At 41.9% G+C, this 20,423-nt stretch overlaps 3 protein-coding genes across 12 annotated transcripts in view; 2 read left to right on the forward strand and 1 right to left on the reverse strand.

Moving 5' to 3' along the window:
• phactr4b (phosphatase and actin regulator 4b) overlaps positions 1-12,466 on the forward strand; it is a 40,533-nt gene extending 28,067 nt beyond the window's left edge. For 7 of the 9 annotated variants that reach the window (XM_072679800.1, XM_072679799.1, XM_072679802.1 and 4 more), the window contains 10 exons: positions 563-970; positions 3,193-3,318; positions 4,530-5,043; positions 6,354-6,691; positions 8,617-8,797; positions 8,923-8,978; positions 9,539-9,600; positions 10,233-10,370; positions 10,485-10,561; positions 10,886-12,466. In XM_072679800.1, the coding sequence (XP_072535901.1) occupies positions 563-970; positions 3,193-3,318; positions 4,530-5,043; positions 6,354-6,691; positions 8,617-8,797; positions 8,923-8,978; positions 9,539-9,600; positions 10,233-10,370; positions 10,485-10,561; positions 10,886-10,901 (1,916 nt within the window). In that variant the 3' untranslated portion in view covers positions 10,902-12,466. The remainder of the gene's footprint in view (positions 1-562; positions 971-3,192; positions 3,319-4,529; positions 5,044-6,353; positions 6,692-8,616; positions 8,798-8,922; positions 8,979-9,538; positions 9,601-10,232; positions 10,371-10,484; positions 10,562-10,885) is intronic. The other 2 variants (XM_072679805.1, XM_072679806.1) reach the window with 1 other exon arrangement.
• Positions 1-20,423, reverse strand: part of stmn1b (stathmin 1b) — a 213,238-nt gene that overhangs the window by 161,207 nt on the left and 31,608 nt on the right. The gene's annotated exons all lie outside the window — the stretch shown is intronic.
• rcc1 (regulator of chromosome condensation 1) lies at positions 13,727-20,257 on the forward strand. The gene is made up of 10 exons (XM_072678824.1): positions 13,727-13,821; positions 15,653-15,742; positions 15,914-16,101; positions 16,513-16,692; positions 17,761-17,857; positions 17,944-18,066; positions 18,193-18,339; positions 18,554-18,673; positions 18,792-18,944; positions 19,459-20,257. Exons 2-10 carry the CDS (start codon positions 15,667-15,669, stop codon positions 19,632-19,634), a joined length of 1,260 nt encoding a protein of 419 aa, XP_072534925.1. The 5' UTR covers positions 13,727-13,821; positions 15,653-15,666; the 3' UTR covers positions 19,635-20,257.

Genomic DNA, 20,423 nt, shown 5'->3' on the forward strand with positions numbered 1-20,423 from the left:
AGCCCAACCCATCACTGACTTCTCAACTTCTTTTCCTCTCCACACTCCACACATTTGCTGATCTTGCCTATTCCCTGGTCATATGCTGTTTGTTGTTCTTCAAAGTGTTCAGAATGCTGCAGCTCATCTGATCCACAACCTCCTGACGTTCTCCCATGTGACACCTCTGCTGAGATCACTTTACTAGCTTCTGTTGAAGCAAGAATTACACACCTGCACACCAGTTTAGCTCTTCCACACCTGGACTCTTGACATGTCCTTCTTTAAAATGTAAACATTCATGTAGGGTTAGGTCTCTCTGTTTTCTCAAGGTCCTCTCCCCTCAGTGGTGGAGCAAACGTCCACTGGAACTATATATATTGGAGTCGTGGTGGTACGGATCCTGTCTCTTGCATTAAGCCTAGGGTATTTTTGTGTCCGAGTCATTTTCATTGCCAAGTTACTATGGATAAGCGCATATGCTAAATGACAAACATTTTAAATGTAGCGGTTGAGGGTTTAACAACGGCATTAGAGTTACAGCAATTAGATTTTAACTTGCTGTTTGTTTGTATCCTCATAGAGTCAGACAGCGGTCACTACGTTCCAGACCCAGAGGCTATGCGGGACACCCTGCGGGAGCCGCTGCCCCCCAAGCAGTCTATTTTGCCGCCAAAGTGGCTAATGAGTTCTACCCCTGAGCCTGGCATGGAGGGGTCCCCTCGCACACCTGTCCACAGCCCCGCCACCTCCTTCTCTTCCTCTTCTGCTTCCTCCAGCTCACCTCCGTCCTCTGCCGCCAGCGCAGCCGGAAAGCCCCTACGGACTGCTCCGTCTGCTGGGGCAAACACGCAGGTCTCCAGCGGAGTGCCCCTCACCCCTTCTTCCGTACAGTCCTCCTCCGTGGGCACAGCCCCAACCCAGCCAGTCAAGCAGCCTCCATTGCCCCCACCCAAGCCAGTCAACCGCACCACCAACCCTGCCATGCTGGGTGAGTGCTTGCAGCCTGTCTGAAGTGACCCTCAGAAGGCTCAGAGCAGGTTTTCTGTGTACTTAGCTGTGTGGCTTTTTCTCGGGTCCAGCTTTCAAAAGGCCGTGTTCTCACTGAAGGCCAAAGAGCACAGTAGGCTCTATACTTCTAAACCATATTTATGCTCATCTTGGCATTCCAGGCTTTTTTTTTTTATATGTGATAGGCCGTCTTTAATGAGATGAGTCTCAAGCACATCTCTTTCCTGGCATCCCTCTGTTCTAGTGCAGCTTTATCTCTAATGACTCTAGGCTTGGCAGGGAGCTTTCTGCTGCAGTGCTGCAGCAGTTGTTATTGTTGGTGGTGTATTTGGTTTTGGTGCTTTTCTCCAGTATGGGGATGCCACGTGGTGCCCCCATATCCTCAAACTACTCAAGTCCATGTGCAATGTGTTTTTAGTATGTAATGTGTATGTGATGGAACTGCCTAAATGATTGTGGCACAATTTAGGCAGGTCTGCTTGTTTTTGGGGCGCTTGCTTAATACACATACACCTCATTCAGAGCTTAGACTCTGCTTAAAATGTTTGTTTGTATTGGGACATGTGATCATACAAGTAATGATCTACATAATATGTTAAAGGCTCATGTGTCTTGTAAACATTTTCCAGTTTTCTGGAAGATACAACATGCATCGATGCACGCATAGGTGGCACAAAGTTGAGGATTTCAAGCTCCGTCTGAGCAAGAGTTGGTGATTTTGTCAACCAGAAATACAGTGAAGTATTTTATTCTGTTTCAAGTTTGACACATTATCCCCAGGAAACAAAGGCCATGTTTGACCCACTTACAGCCATTACACAACTCAGTAGTCTTTCTCAAAGTCTTTCTTTCACCCTTTTTTTCTGAAAAAGGCTATAACTGCGTAATTAACATCTTCCAGGTGTTATGCTCTGAAAAGATGGAATGAATTGCTCTACATGACCATACCCATAATTCTGTCCAAAAGAGCAGACTGACCTTTTGTATTTATGCATCAAACTCTATTACCATGCTAGGTTGTTTTTGTTGTTTTTTTTATAAACCCTGTTTTTAAATATGGGGAAACAGCCCACTGCTGTGCCAATGCACATATATGTGGCTTTTTTTTTTGATAAAATATTGTAAGAAATTGTGCAGTCTGTTACCAAACCAAGTACAGCTTGAGAGGAAATGCTGCCTTCTATCACCACAGACCATGACCTCAATGACATTTTCAGGAAACCTGCAAAACTCCATTAAATTGGTTGTTTAAAAGAACGTTTTCACCTCAAATTCGGATGTACAGTTTTGCCCTTTTTCTGTTTAATCAGAAACATGAGTGACATTTTGTGCCACTGATGGTGAACAGAGTGAGAGATTTAATAACTGATGCATGCCTCATTGTGTCTTGCAGAAGAATGTTTTTCAGATTTTGAGTGTAGAATGGACATGTCTCCATACTGCCTCCTGCAGGTCACTAGATGCAGAACACTAGAACAGAAAAGCTGTGAAAGTGTGTAAGACCAGTGTGGAGATTTCGAGTGCTGGATTGCAATGGAAAGAATTGTGTGACAAGCTTTTGAGTAAAAGAACACTTTGAGAAGAACCCTTTTATGAACCCATATTTCTTTGGCTCCGTCATTGCTGTAAACCAAATTGCAGCACTATGGGCCCCCTGTTAATGGAAGCATTTTGTTTAGGCAGTGTTACCTTAGTTGTTCATCACATTTTACCTCTTGCACTTTTATTCGACTTTAGTTTTTAAGCAGGGCCCACGTTATGTATATATAGTACTGTGCAGATGTTTTAGGAACCTAAGAACATTTTTTAAACTATTAGAACAGATGCAAGTAAACATGAAAACAAGAATTTCTCCCTTTTGAAGAAAGTAGTTGAGCTCTTGTGGTTGATTGAAGATGCCCCCCAGCCCCAGTTATTAGATCGTCATGATGCAAGTAACACTGGACAACCATGAGGCAAGCTTCCAAAATGGTTAAACGAACACTGAGACTTATGGTCTTTAATAATTATACTAATGTTTCTCGTGAGTGCACGTATTTAACACGCATTTATTAATACTTACTGTCCAGGTGCCTAAACCATTTGCACAGTACTGTATATATCAGATGTAGTATAGCGATGCAGATATTCGTCATTTACAAGCGACTTAGCACCCAGTGGCTGGTGTTTGACCCCTGCGGGATGGTTTCTCACCCCTGCCAGCCTCCACCCTGCACGGGGGTGACCCATTTCCCCTCTACTGGTCCTGTTGGAAGCGCGAGGGCGACTATGATGTGTACCTGTCCCTGCCTGTGTACCTGTGCCGGCGGGCAGGAGGCGTGCGCACAGGTAACGCCAAGGCCACGCCTGTCGCCACGGCAGTGCCACTTCGTCTGTCATGTCGTCCGTCTGCTCAGTGTCTGCCGGCCTCATCTTCCTCAGCTTCGCCACCGCATGCTCTTAGCCTGGCTGAGATGCTGGACTAACATGCAGTGGCTTGAGAGCCCCAATTTTTTTTTTCTTCTTCTTCTTCTTCTCCCTCCTCTCTCTTTCTCTCCCTCACACTCTTTCTCTCCTGCTCTCCTGCTAAGCTGCATGTCTAAGGCACCAAGTTAGCAGTAACCGAGCACTTCCATGCCTCACTTTTAACGCTATGTGCTAAATGGCATGCAGAATTGTGAGAAGGCCATTATCAGACTTGCCAGAGCAGCAGGAGTGCTCCCACCATTCTGGAGCAGCGGCAGTGAAACATCAGCTGTAACAGCTAATCCTCACAGCATCTGCTCCAATGAGATTAGAGAGCAGCAAATGAGTCCAATCTAATGCACTGCATGCTAAAAGGTCACAGGTTGCTTAGATTAGGCTGAGAAATCAGCACAGGAGTAAATCAGATTTCAAATCTGTTTATTTCAATGCAGCGCTTTGTTTGATTGCGATTACCGTCACTCCGCTCAGCAGTGCAGATTTTTCAAAGGAATGCATGCTGTAACTGTATTAAGCTTTGAATCTCTTACTGTGGGTTTCTGCGTCTTTGATGACTGCACTAAGTTCATCAGTACATGGAGCATGTTAGCCTTGCATTGTATCGATGGCAGCTGATTGTGCAATTAGTCCATCTACATGGACATGTACAGTACGTGACAGTTACAGGATTGAGTTCATGTTCCTGTTTCTGAGCATGTAAGTTCATGCTATTGTACATTGTCAGTGCTTTAAATGTCTATCACACTAAGAAATGATGTGATGCTTTGGACAGTAAATTAGAGGTTCCCTGTTAGGATATCTTCTGAACGGGACTATCGATTTCTAAGGAAAGGTGGCTTTGTCCTGAATACGGTATAATTGAAAATGGGGATTGGATGGTTAATTGTCTTTTTAATCTACTGTAGTTAAATAGCCTCAGCATAATTGTGTTCCAAATCTTCTGAAATTTGTTTTTATCAATGATGGTATAATATATTCATACCATCCCATCCCTAACAATGTCCTCAACATAAATAATTGAGGGGTAAAAACAGACATTGGTCAACTGTCCATTATAATCCTTTGTCCTTCTCCAGCTGAACTTAACCAGGTGACAGGAGGCACCCACCTGGGACCAGTCAAGCCTTCCCCGCCCATGCCGCCCAAGAGAACCACCCCTGTCACCAAACGCAACACGGAGGACCCCACGCTGCCCATCTCGCTGACCTCCATGCTGTCGCCTGAGGACAGGGCTAATATCCCAGGGGGCTTCCCACTGCACCTACCTCCTCCTTCTCCACCTCTACCCACACACATCCCACCTTCACCACCCCGAGGTCACACCCACCACCTCCTGCACCAACATTCCTACCCCCATCCTCTGCCCCAGCCGCTGCCTGTTCACTTTGACCCCCCGAGTCCTCTGGAGGAACTGCCTGCCCGCCAAGCCCCAGTTCCCCTGCACATCATGATCCAGCGGGCACTAACTAGCCCCGGACCAGCACTCCCTCACCCAGACGGCTCCCAGCGCGCCCACTCGCTGCTGTTTGAGACTCCTCCGGAATATCAAGGAGCCCGCCCGCTTCCGGTCACCATTCAGCCGCTGAAAATGTGAGTATACAGCGCTAATGCCATACTACTGTAGTCAGACACCAGAGAAGTATGGCTGCAACTTCCGATTAGTTCTGTAATTTCTATAATGCTGCATAACTGAAGTGATATTTCTATAAAATCCTGTAATATTATTCTGCGTGCTTCCTTCATTTCTTTCAGATGCCGCTTCTGTATCTCTCAGCTTGACTCAAAGCATGAATTACACTTCCCAGCAGTAGGGGGAGCCTAGTGAAAAAGAAATGTCAAGTCTTGCTTAATGCTGCTTTAATTGACAAATCAAACCATAATGCCTTCTGTCAATACTGCGACTTCCTCTGCTCCCATTACTGCCTCCATCATTAAAGGCTGTTTGCCTTTCTTCTTGTGTGATATGAACATAAAAGTGGTTGGTAATGCACACTAAATAACATCACTGCCTTCAGTTTTCTATCTGAGTAAGGATATCAAGCTATACCACCTTGGGCAGGACCCCTTATACTACATTCTCTTGCCGGTGTTGCATTCCTGTCTACATAGTCATTGTAAGTCGCTCTGTATATGAGCATCTGCCAAATTCTCCAATTGTAAATTGTAGAGTCTAATTAAGGCACTTCTGTTTAATAGCAGCATTATGCAAGAATTGGCATTGCTTGGTCTTGGGCTCCTTTTGCGCTCAGGAAGTGGAATTCATGCTTTGAGCCACTCCTAAAGAACACATGCATTTCACAAGCTGAGAGATATAGACCCGGCATCTGAAGTGAAAGAAGCATGTGGACGGATGTGGTAGAGTGATATCACAGATTTTTACATGTGACCCAGGTTATGCAGTTCTTGCGAGTTGCACTTTATGTCCCTCATGTGACTTATTTAAGAACACCTAATAGAAAGTCTAGGTGTGGTCTGTATGAGCTCTACGTATTATGGAGGTTGTGTTGGATACTACCTCCGTGTTCACTCTTTAAAAACATCCAGCTCTTGTGTGGTAATTTCTTAAAGATGCGTGTGCGATCAGGATATACACGCATGCTGCCATGACCACTTGCACAAACCTGGACAACAGCTGTGCAGAGCTACAGACGAGCTAACTTGCTAGCTTTTGGTGGTGTTTGTTTAACTTGTGTTGTTAAGCTTTGGTCTCCAAGTTTCCCTGACTGAACTGAAGGAAATTGTGTGAAATGCATAGTGCTGGGTGTGACGTTCTATGTTCATTAAAGTGGTCAGCAGACTGATCTGGTATCATTTTTCAAAACATTTTTGTTTATATGTCCATCCTGTTTTTTTTTTTGTTTTTGTTTTTTTTGTTTTTTTTTTTCATTTCTATTTCTCAGAGGTGAAGACGACTATTCCGATGAGGAGGAAGAGGAAGAAGAAGAAGAGGAAGAGGAGGAGGAAGAAGAAGAGGAGGAAGATGAAGAGGAGGAGGAGGAGGAAGATGATGAACCTCCTCAACACCTGCCTCTACCTCAGACTCAGCCAGAGCTGGAGCCGCGTAGCCGCAGGTGCCTGGTAGGAGACCTGAATGTCAGTATGATCCCGGAGGGGCCAGACAGCAGTGAAGGAGAGGAGGGAGAGGAAGACCAGCACGCTGAAGAGAGTGACTCTGATGGGCCTGTGCTCTACAAGGATGATGAATCTGACGAAGATGAAGAGGATGACAGTCCGCCCAGTATGTAAACAGACCATCGCAAAACTTCATATCTCCAAAATGACTTTAGCCTTTTAGCTTTCAATTGAAGCGTAATTGTAGTGTTTTATTCAGATTCATTTTGGAGCATTTCTTTTTAGGGCTGGGCAATATGGTAAAAATACTACATCATGATATTTAAATACATTTGTCATGATACACAATATGTATTATGAGACATGTCATCACAGACTAAATACATCAGTACTGACTGATTTTTAAAAACTGCTATTCTAATGTTTTTCCATACTGCTGAACTCCATCTAATTAAACCAGACTAATTACACGGTAGGTAATGAAATATGCAGTTGATCAGTGTTTATTGAGCACAAAGAATATCTTCGATATGCTTAGAAAAGCATATTGTGTAGTATGAGAACAATATGTATCAAGATACAATAAAATATCGTCATATTGCCCAGCTCTAATTTGAAGCATTTATTCACAACATTTTGACACAATGTAAAAAACAACTTCCAAAAAGTGGGAAAAACTGCAAAAATGGAGATGCAAGGTATTTGCTTTACAGCATGTATACCTAAATACAGTGGTTTCCTGCCCTGCACATGTAAGTGGTTTCCTGCTCAAACACACTGCTCATTAACAAGCCCTTTCTAAGTTAAAGGTAGATTGCTCTCAATGCACCTGGGCCAGCTAGAGTAAACCGTAAAAGAGAAGCATGGGCAGGGGATCTTCCAGGACCAGGGTTTGGAATACACAGTAATGTGCAAAAGTACTACCTAAGCAAACTGTGGGCTGCCACAAGGAGAGGTCCGGTTAAGTGAGCATGTTAACATGGATAAAAGCTTTATTAACCAGGTGACCAGGTATAAGCTATATTACTTATTTTATTTCAATTATTTGTATTATTTATTTCTGTTTTCGGTTTTATTCTAGTGGTTTGAGTATAAATAAATATGTATTATTACCTTTAAAAAGTAACATTTTTAAAGTGTTGTGGTGCCAAATACTGTATATATTTATTTTGTAGGCATTGTTACCCAATTTTCTTCCAATTTAAACCTTCCCACCTGCTAGATAATGCACATCGCATGAGGGCTACCAACCTAGGGCTGACTCATCTTCTTCTGAGACACATAAAGCCAGCCACAATTTTTTTTCTATCACTGAACGATAGAGGGAGAAAGAAACAAGTGTGTCCTTCAACTGTGCTGGGAGCAACAGGGCTATTTATGGCCTCTTGGACTCCCAGCCAAGGGTTTCACACTAGCAGTCTCCTGACAATAGGGTGAAACCTTAGACAGTTGCTCTCAGGACATCTTGGCCAAACACTTGACGTGTTCCGTACTGAATGTTATTTAACATTATTTAACACAGAATGCACTCCAGAGTCCTGCAGAGTTTGTGGTCTTCCCTGTTCTGACATGCCTACTAAACTTATCGATTAGCTGCTAAGGTAAATCAGGTAAGTTTGAGCAGGAAAATCACCACACTGTGTAGGAATCTAGCCCTCCCTGCTCTGAGACTTCACCTACTTGTCAGCAAACCACTAGCTTGAATGACTAGTATAAAAGAGTTATTACATTCCGAAATCGCTGCAGTTGAATCGTGATAAATTTCACATGCATTTCGTGCATTTTCACACCTCTAGTGAACAGTGCTTGCTCTAATTCTGCTTCCTGCCAGATAATTCACTGAGCCATGTGGCACAGTAGCCCTCCAGTGGTGATTAAGTGTTAATATGAGTTCACTGAGCACAGAAGGAAGCTTCTTTGCTGATTAAATTATTTGTTTGCACATCACTGACTTGCAGCGTGTGTGTTTTTGTTCACTGGCGGTACAGTTTTACAGAATTTTCCACTAGATATGCAGTATATAGCAGCTTATGCCCATTATATAGTGAAAATTGAATAGAAATTATGCTTGATTGTGTGTGTTGTGTGCAGGTGCTCTGGCCAGCAGGGTGAAGAGGAAGGACACTTTGGCTCTGAAGCTGAGCAGTCGGCCCTCGGCCCCAGACAGGCAGGCTCCTGAGAGGCAGGCCAGAGTGGAGCACATGGGCCTGTCCTGGCAGAGCAAGGAGCAGTGGGAGGCCATCCGCACACAGATTGGCACAGCACTCACACGGTACACACACACACAAATAAGAGTATGCTCATTCATAACTAGTTCACAGAGATCAAGCAAGAATACGAATGTCATCCTGTATAATGTAAAATATGGTTAGTAAGACGGCATCTGTTAATCTCCAGGCGACTGAGCCAGAGGCCCACTGCAGAGGAGCTGGAACAGAGGAACATTCTACAACGTAAGCATCGTCATCATCCTTTTTTACTAACCTAATGCTCTGTGCTCTAGATGTTAGGAAGCTAACAGGCTATATGCCACAGCAATATAATTTAACATAAATGACAAGAATGGAAATACTAGGTTTTTGCATGGCTGTGACAATATACTCATGAATGCAGAGGATGCGCCCATGGTTTTTACCATTCTCTAGTCATACAAAGTCATACAATGTATTGCATACAGTGCCTTGCCTTTTCACAACAAATGTCACAAAGCAGCTTTACAGTGACCTCAGTCTGGGTCCAAGCCTCTTTTGAGCAAGCTAGTGGAGACGGTGTCAAAGAAAAACGTCCTCAGTTTGAGAGGAAGGAACCTAGACTCAAAAGGGGGAACCTGTCCTCATGTGGCACAATCACTACTGTGTCATTGCTAGTCATCATTACTTTTTAATTTAGTTTTAGACTTAGTTTTAGAAAGTCTTTATTTGACTTCTCTGTCTTATTTAAGATATCCTTCTTGAATTTCCATTGATACGAATCAGCAAAGTGTCAGCAAATTCATTCTCTTCATTCTCTTCAGCCAAGAATGAAGCAGATCGACAGGCGGAGGTCCGGGAGATCAAACGCAGGCTCACCAGAAAGGTAAAATTCACTGTTTTCCAAAAAGACCCTGATGTCAGCAGCCAGAGTCCAGCTACTGGACCCCCCCCCTCATTCCTTGTGTGATGTTGGTCAACACAGGCATCTGTTAGCTAATGTATTGGAGCTAGGGAGCTGTGCTTTACTCCAGTTTGAAAAGAGGCGGTGGCTGACTTCACATGTTCTAGTCTACAACCTCCTAGTGTTGAGGGCGTTGCTAGGGATGGGGAGAGTTTACATAAACTGGGATTGGTTAATTAGCCTTCCAAATTGGGTAGAAAATGAATTATTATAAAAATGACATTGTGCATTACTGTGTAGAATTGCAATTGTTATTAAACATATGCAGTGTATACAGTATATGTTTAATTCTTTCAGTACCACAATACACTCGATAGATTCATACTCTTAACGGCTTAGCCGGTCATTGCTGCAGAGAGTTAGAGCAAAGTTCAATAAGGTAAATCATGTTTTTTTTGTTTGTTTGTTTTTTTTCTTCTCCACTTCAATCATAGCCTTGTAGATGTCTGTAAGAGTACTGTAGCCCTGTAGATATCTGTAAGGTAATCGATGTTGAAAGGATCCAGTGTGAGTATATTTATATTATTATTTTTTTTACCCCCCTCCTCCTTCAGCTCAGTCAAAGGCCCACAGTTGCTGAACTGCAGGCCAGAAAGATCCTGCGTTTCCATGAGTATGTGGAGGTTACACACGCTCAAGACTATGACCGCCGTGCTGATAAACCATGGACCAAACTCACACCTGCTGACAAGGTGCAGTTTCAGTCTTCTTGCTGCTTCAGCTGATTTACATATTTGAAATTAAAAATTAGCAATCGATCTGTTTCCATGTCCTTGCTTTCTGACATATGATTTTTTTTTTCTTAGGCTGCAATCCGGAAGGAACTCAATGAGTTCAAAAGCTCAGAGATGGAAGTCCATGAAGAGAGTAGGATTTATACAAGGTAAAGAATGCATAGCATAGTACCATTTTATATATTGTTTTATATTGCCGCTGTCACAAAATCATATCTGTTTTTGTCATTGTTTTGTCTTTTTTTTTTTTTACATAATCTGAATTTAGTGTCAAAATGGACCAATGTAATAATCTTTTACATTGACTTCCTTTTGAAAGGTATCTTCTGCTCCTGTAAAGTTGCTATTTTTGAGATACAAGGTTTTGTTATGATCGTGTGTGTGTGTGTGTGTGTGTGTGTGTGTGGATATAATAGATAGATGTGTGGATTTAAAGGTACTTCTACATGTATTTTTTTTTTTTTTTTTTTTAGATTCCATCGTCCTTAACATCCTCCATTGTCTGGAAAGTGAAGCACTTCAGCGTGGGCTGCAGGGAGAGAAACTGGTGTGTATTCAGTGAGGAGCCTCAGGGTGTTCATGCTCCCTGACAGACTGCCTTTCAGTGAATGTACTGTACAGATACCTGGAACAAATAGAGAACTTCTCCTCAGTCCTCTGCCCTGGTGTAAATATGGTGGCGGTGTGGGCTGAGCACTGGAGGACAAATGCAGTATTTCTCCCAGATACTAAAGGGAGACAGATATGTGCCAAGTCAGAGAGCTGATGAAGGGACTCTCTGAGGGGTGTACAGAGTGTGCCATCAGGAGACATCATGCAAGGGACTCCTCAGTGACCGATCCTCTCTGCTGACATCACTCTGCCCTCAGAGGAGAAGGGACGGTCTAGAGTGGCCTTTCTTTTTTTGCTCATACTTGGTATTAAACACTCTATTTCCTTTTAGGGAAATGTAACAACCTTAACGAATAATAGTGTTAAGAATGCTGGTGACAATAATAAATACAGTAATAATAAATGTTTGTTACTGAGGGTGGCCGAGCAGAGGTGTACACAGATGGGACTATGCATGGGTGACCATGAGGATCTTTGTGTATGTGTGTATGTGTGTATAGATTGCTGTAATTTTCTCTTAGACTCATTCATTGGAAAGTAATAATTAGAAACTGTAATGCACAAGATTTTATGATGTAATGTTGAATTTGTGTGAAGTGGCCACCTTTTCATGCCTCTTACTGAGACTTGAGACTTGCGCTTCTTTTGGAGCTCACTGTTACAAATGGGAAGGGGAAGAAGATGGACTTCTCTTTCTCTAGATGTTTTGGTTGGTTGTTTGTTTTTTTTTCAGCACAGGTTTTAGACTTTGAACATTTCACATCATGGTTTTAATCTACACATTACCACAGTATGATTTTTAAACCCTTTTAATACATAGGGTTCAACCATTTCAGTTAAAGTACAGCATCTAGAGTGTGTTTTCGAAAGATATGACTGCATACTTGCCTAATAAGAATAAATTATTATTTTGTGTTTTTTGTTTTTGTTTTTTATTAAAGAAAGTTGTTACGATGGCAAGTATTGATACCGCACTATGAATAAAATTTGTTTTTATAGTGTAATAGTTGACAGGGAAATCATTTCGGCAGGAACACTTTGTTTTTCCTTTTCTTTCTTTCTTTTTTTTTTTTTTTTTTAATTTATTTTTTAATTTTATTTTATTTTTTACGTCTAAGGCCAGTAGAACGCTAGAACCTATTCTGCTGTACAGACCTACTCTTTAGATTAAACTGACTGTTGTGTATATCTTGTCTTCCTATTATTTTGGAACATTTTAAAAATCCTAAAGGTTAAATAGGTTGGTATTTTTTTAAGCACAACTTATTTGCGTATTATTAAACACTACAGGAATGGGTTCATCTTGATGTGCCTGTTCCATGTAAACGGTGCGTTGCAGCTCATTTTATGTTTCAGTTTTTGATTATTTGTGAACTTTTAGAAACTGACTATTTTTCTGTTTAGTTGTCACCTATAAATCTAAATTAAAATGCTTATGAAGAGTTTATTTCTGCTTTCTTTTTGTACATTTGTTTTTCCATGGGGATGATATAGGAAATAAGATATCAGTCCAATTACAACAGCTTCTGAAGGTAGTGAAGTGGTGTCTTCATCAACCCCCAAACAGCAGCTCATGCAACAGCATTTAATGTAGCAGCTCATCCCAAATTTGGGTTGAATGTTGACAAGATAAGCTTGGGAAACTAGTTACAAGAGAGATGTGTTGTATCTCATTTAGTACAACACCATATTCTGATTAACTTAATGTGCAACATAAAAAAAAATACCATACAGTATGTTTTGATGAGTCTGAAGGGGGCAATCGCCAAATAAATTCAAAATGCATGTCCTTAATGGCTCAATACCCCACATCCCAAACAGCACTGATTAATAGGCACAAACAATCACAATCAATTTTTCAGCCAAAAGTGGGACAACGAAGAGTCAAACTCCGAGGCAGAATCAAGATTTCGGCTAGAGGTGGGACAACAGGTAGTCAACCAATCAGAATCTTCATTTGTTGGAGAGATGGGATCCAAAAAACTGATGGCCTTAATTCACTAATTGTAGTACTTGTGCACAGTTTGTGTTTTACACTGTATTAAATTCACCTGAGAGTTAGAACACCGTGTGGACCTGCAGGGTCAGAACAAACACTGACATTGTTCATAAAACCATATAGTGGCATTGTTATATTATAGCTCTGACAGAGGTTGTATGTCAAGCTGAATGTCAGTGGCCTGGTTGTCTTTTTCTCAGTCAGTCAGATGCTTCTATACTTGCATTACTTCTATTACTTTAGCTAACATGTGCCAAGACCTCCATGCCTAGTATCAAATGAAGTGGACACTGTTTTGGACCCTTCACATTGGCAGACCCCCTCAAATGGGACTACCGGCCCTAATGTAAAACAATGGATTATGTGGATTAGAAACAGTACATGGTTTGATTTGATGTGATTTTCACGTTCACACAAGTTTATCATTTTATTAATATTATTATTAATTAATATTATTATTTATTAATAATAGCCTATAAATCTATGTGATCAAAACTTCAGTTCCATTGGTAAATTTTTTTTTAATAAGACCGATATAAATGTTTGAAATCTACGTACAAACATGACCTATATTTAGGTAAGACTGGCGGAGTCCCCTCCGAACCAGCAGGTGGCGATGCCGGTACTGGTCTGGCTGGGCTCTGTCAGAGAATAAATGAAAGGTGAAGGCGCTGGGCTCGTGTTCACACTCAGAGGAGCAGTGCTGAGAGCCGGGCAGAGAGAAAGAGAGGAGTGTGTGTGTGCTGTCACCGCGGGTCCACAAACAAACACAAGACTGTTTACCAGCTACTTTCCAAGGTAAGCGTCTCTCCAAAACTACACGACAGGCAAAGCACAGCGCTCCGGTCCCTAATCTCTCACTTTTTCCACGTCGCCTCGACTTCGGGTTTGGAGATCATGCCGGCTAGCTAACGCTAGCTAACGCGTTTCACCGCAGCCCAGCTGTTTAACTGTGGAGCTTTTACTGAAGTGCAGTAATTCCCTCATTAGCAGATGTTTGAGTAGTTCTCCGTGCTGTTCTCGCTGTGATTCCTGCACTCGTAAGAGTTTAGAGACGCTCTCTGTTGTAAGTTAGTTAGCTATCTAGCACCTCCACAGCGACATCTCCACGATGGGAGCCTGGCTCTGTTTAAAACTGAAGCGGGATCAGTTTCAGCTACGAACCAGTTGTTTGCACTCTCTCGACCCGCTGTGTGTCCCGAGGGAAACCCAGGAAGACACGAGCTGCCTTGTGGTTTATCCCCTGGGTTGTTCACATTGTCCAGCATTTGTGTTGAACACGAGCGCCCGTCAGTCAGCAGCGCGTCCTGCACATGAGACAAACAGCTGTAACTTTACTCCATCAATGGCACATTCAGCTCTACAGCCTGCTGCTGGACTGCAGTTCCCCTTCATACTCTCTCGTTTACCATGATCACACATGTAGCTAATTAAGTGTAATGTGTTGTACCAGTTAAGATCACTGCTTACGAGAACTCCACTACCGCCTGGGTAGGCTTTTCTGGAGGCCAGCACCACACTGTGTGCCTGGACTCTGAAGGTAGCTAACAACTTGAAAACAGCGGGCAAAACCCCTGAGACCTAGTTCTGGGTTGCCATTACGACTCTGCAACGTTAAACCTGGTAAATTGTTTAATCAGTATATTTTAAGTGTTCAAATTGGATTATAATAATGAGGAGATAAGAAAGGAACGCTTTACATTTGTTTTTATCGTGTTGCTTTGATAAACTCTGCTAAAAGTGTGGTTCTGGTGGTCGACCACTAGCTGGAGTCGTAGTGTTGCGGTTGGGCTTCACATTTATCTGGGTACTGGGAGTAGGGACTATCTGATATATCTATGATGGTTCAGTGATTGCCTTCTAGACTTCTCAGTGTTTGGTTCTCAGGCTTTGGTTCAAAGCTGAGCTGGTACATTTCTCTCCAGTGCAGCAGACATCTCTTACTGAAATCACATTCCAGTGATTTTAATAATGCAGATGTTTTTTATTTTAAGATTTGGGGTAGTTTTTAGTGATCTTTGTAAAATTGCATACTTCCAGTAGTTTGTAAGGTGTCCTCAAATACTCTGTGAAAAGTGCCTGAGTTATCAGTGGTATGTGAAAGTTTGGGCATCCCGGGCAGTGGCTTTAAATTGAGAAGTCGTGTGAATAGCTTATCTAGCTGATCAAACTTGGAGTGTGCCGTTTTCCCAAAATCCGTAAGCACAATTACTGTCTTTCCTTACATAAAAATAAGGTTTGGACACCTGATTAGTCTGAGGCATGTGACCAGTTGTAATTGGGGGGCTGTCTGCTTAATGAGATTCCCAAGCTTTATAGGTTCTGTCTCACCAAATATTGTTTACACTCAGCACCCATGAGCAACTGTAAAGACAAAACACAAGTATTTGATGCCCACAAAGCAGAAGCATACTAGGATGATAAGTAGATGTTTTCAGCTTTCAGTTTCTAGACTGTAACTGTTACGAAATGGCAGTTCAGGGGAACTGTGGAGGACAAGATGAGATTTGGAATACCAAAATATAATATTCTCTGTGATAACTTTTTAAGATGTTGATTAGAAATTGATGATTGCAAAAACACATCAATTAACATGGTATATTTCTGAATTCTTCTCTTTTTTTTTAAGGTTTTTGAGCCGCCATGCCTGCGAAAAAAGCCCCAAAGAGGCAAAAGGAGAATGAGGCAGAGGACTCTGCATCCTTGAAGAAAGTAAAAGGTAATGTGAAATATCTAAATGGGTAATACTGACCTTATTTAACAAATAAAATCAAAGGTCTCGTGGACTTCTTTGAAAGGGATGGGGTTGAGGGCTGAGGCCTGTACTATTGTCAATACTTGTGGATGTGGCATATCTGACTCACCTGTGTTTGTGTGTTTTTGTGAGTAGTGTCCCACAAGAGTCATGGGCAAGAAAAGGGACTGGTCCTGGTCCTTGGACAGGGAGACGTGGGTCAGCTGGGCCTGGGAGAGAATGTGCTAGAGAGGAAGAAACCAGCTCTGGTGAATCTTCCAGAGGGCATTGTGCAGGCGGTGGCAGGGGGCATGCACACTGTTTGCCTCAGCGACACAGGAAAAGTAAGTGCTTAACTGTGTATGGCGACGTTCTTTGTGCCATTTAATGCACAGGACTCTACGAGAAGAGTGCTGCACTAACTTGTTCTAACTATGGCTGTGGTGCCTTGTCACGAGAGCATTAGTGGGATACTATAAAGCACCTCTTTGCATAAAATATAATGTTTACATATTTAACCACTAGCTAACTAACACATAAACTAACACATTTGTATTAATGTTAGTTTATGTTCATTTTTATTTTATTTATTTATTTTTTTTATTTTTTTTGCTTCTCTTGAAGAAAATGTGATTGAGACGTTTGTTAGCCTCCTACTTTAGATCACAATGTCCTGGTCTGAGAGCTGATCTTTCACTTTGGTATGTTGAGCAGTCTTATGGATTATGGTTGTGGATGTTCGTCTTTTGTTGCAGATCTACACTTTTGGCTGTAATGATGAAGGTGCTCTGGGTAGGGATACATCAGAGGAGGGCTCAGAGATGGTTCCAGCAAAGGTAGAGCTAGCAGAGAAGGTGGTGCAGGTGTCTGCAGGGGACAGCCACACTGCCGCTCTCTCAGAAGAGGGTGCGGTATTCGTCTGGGGCTCTTTCAGGGTGAGCCACTTTTAACCAAACCATTGTTTTTACTGTGTTCAGAAGTGCCCAATTGGTGGTAATAACTTAATCAGTCATTTGGTCCTTACTTTATGTATAGTTTGTGTATAATGTGTTCCCAGCCTAAGTCGTTATGGGCTCCAAGGTTCCTTGTTGTCAAGTTGGCCAGTTGACGGTAAACTAAAACTAAAAAGCTCACTTTGAGCAGAATTTTCAAAATGTATACAAGACACTCTAGCTCTGTTGTATTCTTAAAATAATGAAATCCCCAATCCCTCATTCTTTTATTTTTATTAAACATAAGAGACTATGCATGTGAATGTGCAGCTTTTCATGCTTTCTGTAAGTGACCGTGCGGGCAAAACATGATCCAGTGTTGTCTTCAATCTTAATATCTACAAGCAGTGTAAACCTATTATTATGCCAGCATTTTGAATCAAACCTCATGCAGTGGATTATTACAACAGTTACCCACGTTTGTTAAAGCACAAGTGTCTTGAATTAATTCACTTTTGACTGACCAAAGAAAGAATGGTTTATTAATGTATAGTGTTCTAGGGCTGTGTATGGTAAGGATCTGGTGCTGTGATGCAGGGGTTACGATTCAGTGTACTGTGATTGTAGTGAGGTTTTTAATTTATTTTTGGACACACATAAAGTTAAAGTTGAGCAAACAGGTGTACAATCAGAACAGTGGTAGAGTAGAACACAGCTATCTAGCGGTCTGGGTTTAAATACAACACAGTGAACCACAGTCTGGCACCAATGTTTGCATGTAAACTTTTAATAAATTATGCAAAACACTGTGATGCTTCAATATCAGTCATTTTGTTTTTTTATTATTTTATCTAATTACGCCCTTACAGTGGTAACTGCCAGAAGTGCCTTTAGTATTTTACTTTCCATGCACAGTTGTAAATGCTGAACTTTGGGATTGTTGGGTTAAAAGAAGTTGACTTGTTTACAGTTTACAATTATTTGTTTACTTCAGATCAATTATGGTAATTTAGAGCATTGGAAGTATTTTGTTTTGTTAAAATAAATAACTTGTGAATGTCTTGTTTTCAGGATAACAATGGTGTCATTGGTCTTCTTGAACCTATGAAGAAATGTACCTTGCCTGCCAAAGTCCCCTTGGACAAATCTGTGGTTAAAATAGCTTCAGGTGAGGTTTTGGCTTTTTTGTGTCATATTTACAACCTTATCAACACCTTCCTGACTAATGGAACATTTCATGGCTCTGCATTAAAGGCAATGACCATCTGGTGATGCTGACTGTGAATGGAGAAATCTACACTTCTGGCTGTGGAGACCAGGGCCAACTAGGCAGGGTGCCGGAGCGCTTTGCCAATCGAGGGGGCAGGAAGGGGCTGAGTATGTGTTGACTTGCAATTTTTAATGATTGCATGGGATGTAAAAATTAAAATGCATATACTGGACAGGGCATTAATTAGGTGCTTAAAGTGTTGTGGTGGTCTCTTTCCCCCCTCCTCTATGTAGTGAGATTACTGGAGCCACAAATGGTCATGTTCAAGCCTCGAGGAAAGGTCCACTTCACTGATGTCTTCTGTGGGGCATACTTTACCTTTGCTGTCTCGGAGGATGGCCATGTCTATGGCTTTGGCCTTTCCAACTATCACCAGCTTGGTAGGTGGTGATTTTGTTCAGCGATCTGTTTCTGATCTGACACATTGCAGAATTACCTCCAAGGGTACTTAACTTTTGTTCCTTTCTGCGTTTAACAGTTAGAAGTACAAATCTGATAACTTTCAAATTGTCATGATAATGTATGTTTTAGGCGATGTCTGTTCAGCCTTTTTCCATCCTTTTGTTTATAAGGTGTTCTCTTTTTATGATTTAGGGACCCGAAGCGTGAACACATGTTTTGTACCAGTTAAGCTCACTGCTTTCAAGAACTCCACTACCACCTGGGTAGGCTTCTCCGGAGGCCAGCACCACACTGTGTGCTTGGACTCTGAAGGTAACAACTTGGAAAAACTACCCAATTATAAATGGTCTGGTTGCAGTAGCCAGTACTGTGGACTTGTCTGGATCGTTGAATTGAAACAGTGTCTTGATAATTAGTTCTTTACTTTCAGGGCAAGTATACAGTCTTGGTCGGGCGGAGTATGGGCGTTTGGGCCTGGGAGAAGGTGCTGAGGAAAAGAGTGAGCCCACGCCAGTCAAAGGGCTCAATGGGGCTTGCGTGGTGGCTTGTGGGGCATCTGTGAGCTACGCTGTCACTAAACAAGGTTGGAACATGGAGTTTTATTTATACTGTTACTTTTAGCCCAGAAGGATCCATTACTTCTGTAATGTTGATAGACTGGGGACTAAACTGCTCCCCGATGTTCTGTAACCGTCTCAAGAATTGGCTTTATGGGATTGACGGTTGCATGTAGGTCTGTGGACGTTACAAGATGCGATCGAAATGTGGATCAATACACTTCCAGTTGTGATCATGCCTTGATCTAATTTGTTTAGACCTTTTGATAAATGTACTGTGTTTAAAAGCAGTGCTGGATATGGTTTCTGTCACGCAAAAACCTCCAAAATGGCCTTTTTTGCAAGAGAAGGAAAACTTTCACTTTAAATGAATGTCAATATAAAAAATGTGGATTCAAGCATTTCATCATGAGACGATGTAAATAACAACCAGATTCCAGTGACCTCCAAAAAGTGGAGAATGGCAGTTTATTTTTCTATTGCTTATTTGTAGGTCTATGCCTTGTCTTTCTGTTTGAAATGCGTTCTGTCTTTTGTTAGGCTCTGTCTTTGCTTGGGGCATGGGCACCAACATGCAGCTGGGCACAGGGGAAGAGGAGGATCTGTGGAGTCCGGTAGAGATGGCCGGAAAACAACTAGAGAACCGACTAGTTCTCTCAGCCTCCAGTGGAGGGCAGCATACAGTCTTGCTGGTCAAAGACCAGCAGGAGAGCTGATATTAAACCTGAGTGTTGCGGAGCTGAGCTGAACTACTGTGTCAGTGATAACTGTAAAACCATAGCTTGAACCGGGATTGGGACTCTGGGGTTGCAAAGACTTCCTGTACTGAACCAAGCCAGCCAATTGGGCGGGATGGTGATTATGTGATGAGGGAAAGATGGGTGGGTCTCATCTGATTAAACTTTCTTCCACTTTGTGGAGAGCTCAAACCTTCACTGGATATGTTCCGGTAAATCACGATCAAAGAGACTATTTTTTTAAAACTAATTTTTGCTTCTTTTTTTTTTCTTAATTCTTTTTAATGAGACTCAGTAGTCGGCATTGTAGGGACTGCCAGCTGTGCGTGAAGGTATGCATGTGAGTGCTGAGGAGTTTTCATAGTTAACAGGTCTTTTAGAAAGTTCTCTGCAGTGCAGTTTTAATAGTTCGTTTTTTTATTGTTTTTGGTCAGAGCAATAAGTCTATGCAGCTGCAATGTGGTCTTTACATTTTTACAGGAAAAGTTAATTTGGCGTTGCTGTAAATTGTATTATGCTGTTTTCCTTAAAATGCGAATATAAATTGTTGATTGCATCCATGATGTGCTGGCCCTATGGGAAGTAATAAAAATTTAAGTCTTTTCAGAGTTGTTTTCTTCTCACTACTGCCTAGAAAACTGCTGTTCTGCACTCTCGTGCAAATGTTTGGACACCCCCTGTTTTAAATATAATGTGTTTTATCACGGGAGTCATGTCAAACTTCTTCCTTAACTTTTTCTAATGTCAGAGTTATGGAAGTAAGGTGTT

The sequence above is a fragment of the Salminus brasiliensis genome, chromosome 5, assembly GCF_030463535.1.
Source record: "Salminus brasiliensis chromosome 5, fSalBra1.hap2, whole genome shotgun sequence".
In the NCBI taxonomy this organism is placed as follows: Eukaryota; Metazoa; Chordata; class Actinopteri; order Characiformes; family Bryconidae; genus Salminus; species Salminus brasiliensis.

Bases quoted from the DNA above. Each gene is read 5' to 3' on its own strand.
- rcc1 (XM_072678824.1), top strand. From the start codon at position 15,667: ATGCCTGCGAAAAAAGCCCCAAAGAGGCAAAAGGAGAATGAGGCAGAG. The intron at 18,067-18,192 runs GTATGTGTTGAC...TCCTCTATGTAG, and splicing joins AGGGGGCAGGAAGGGGCTGA to TGAGATTACTGGAGCCACAA. The intron at 18,674-18,791 runs GTAACAACTTGG...CTTTACTTTCAG, and splicing joins TGTGTGCTTGGACTCTGAAG to GGCAAGTATACAGTCTTGGT.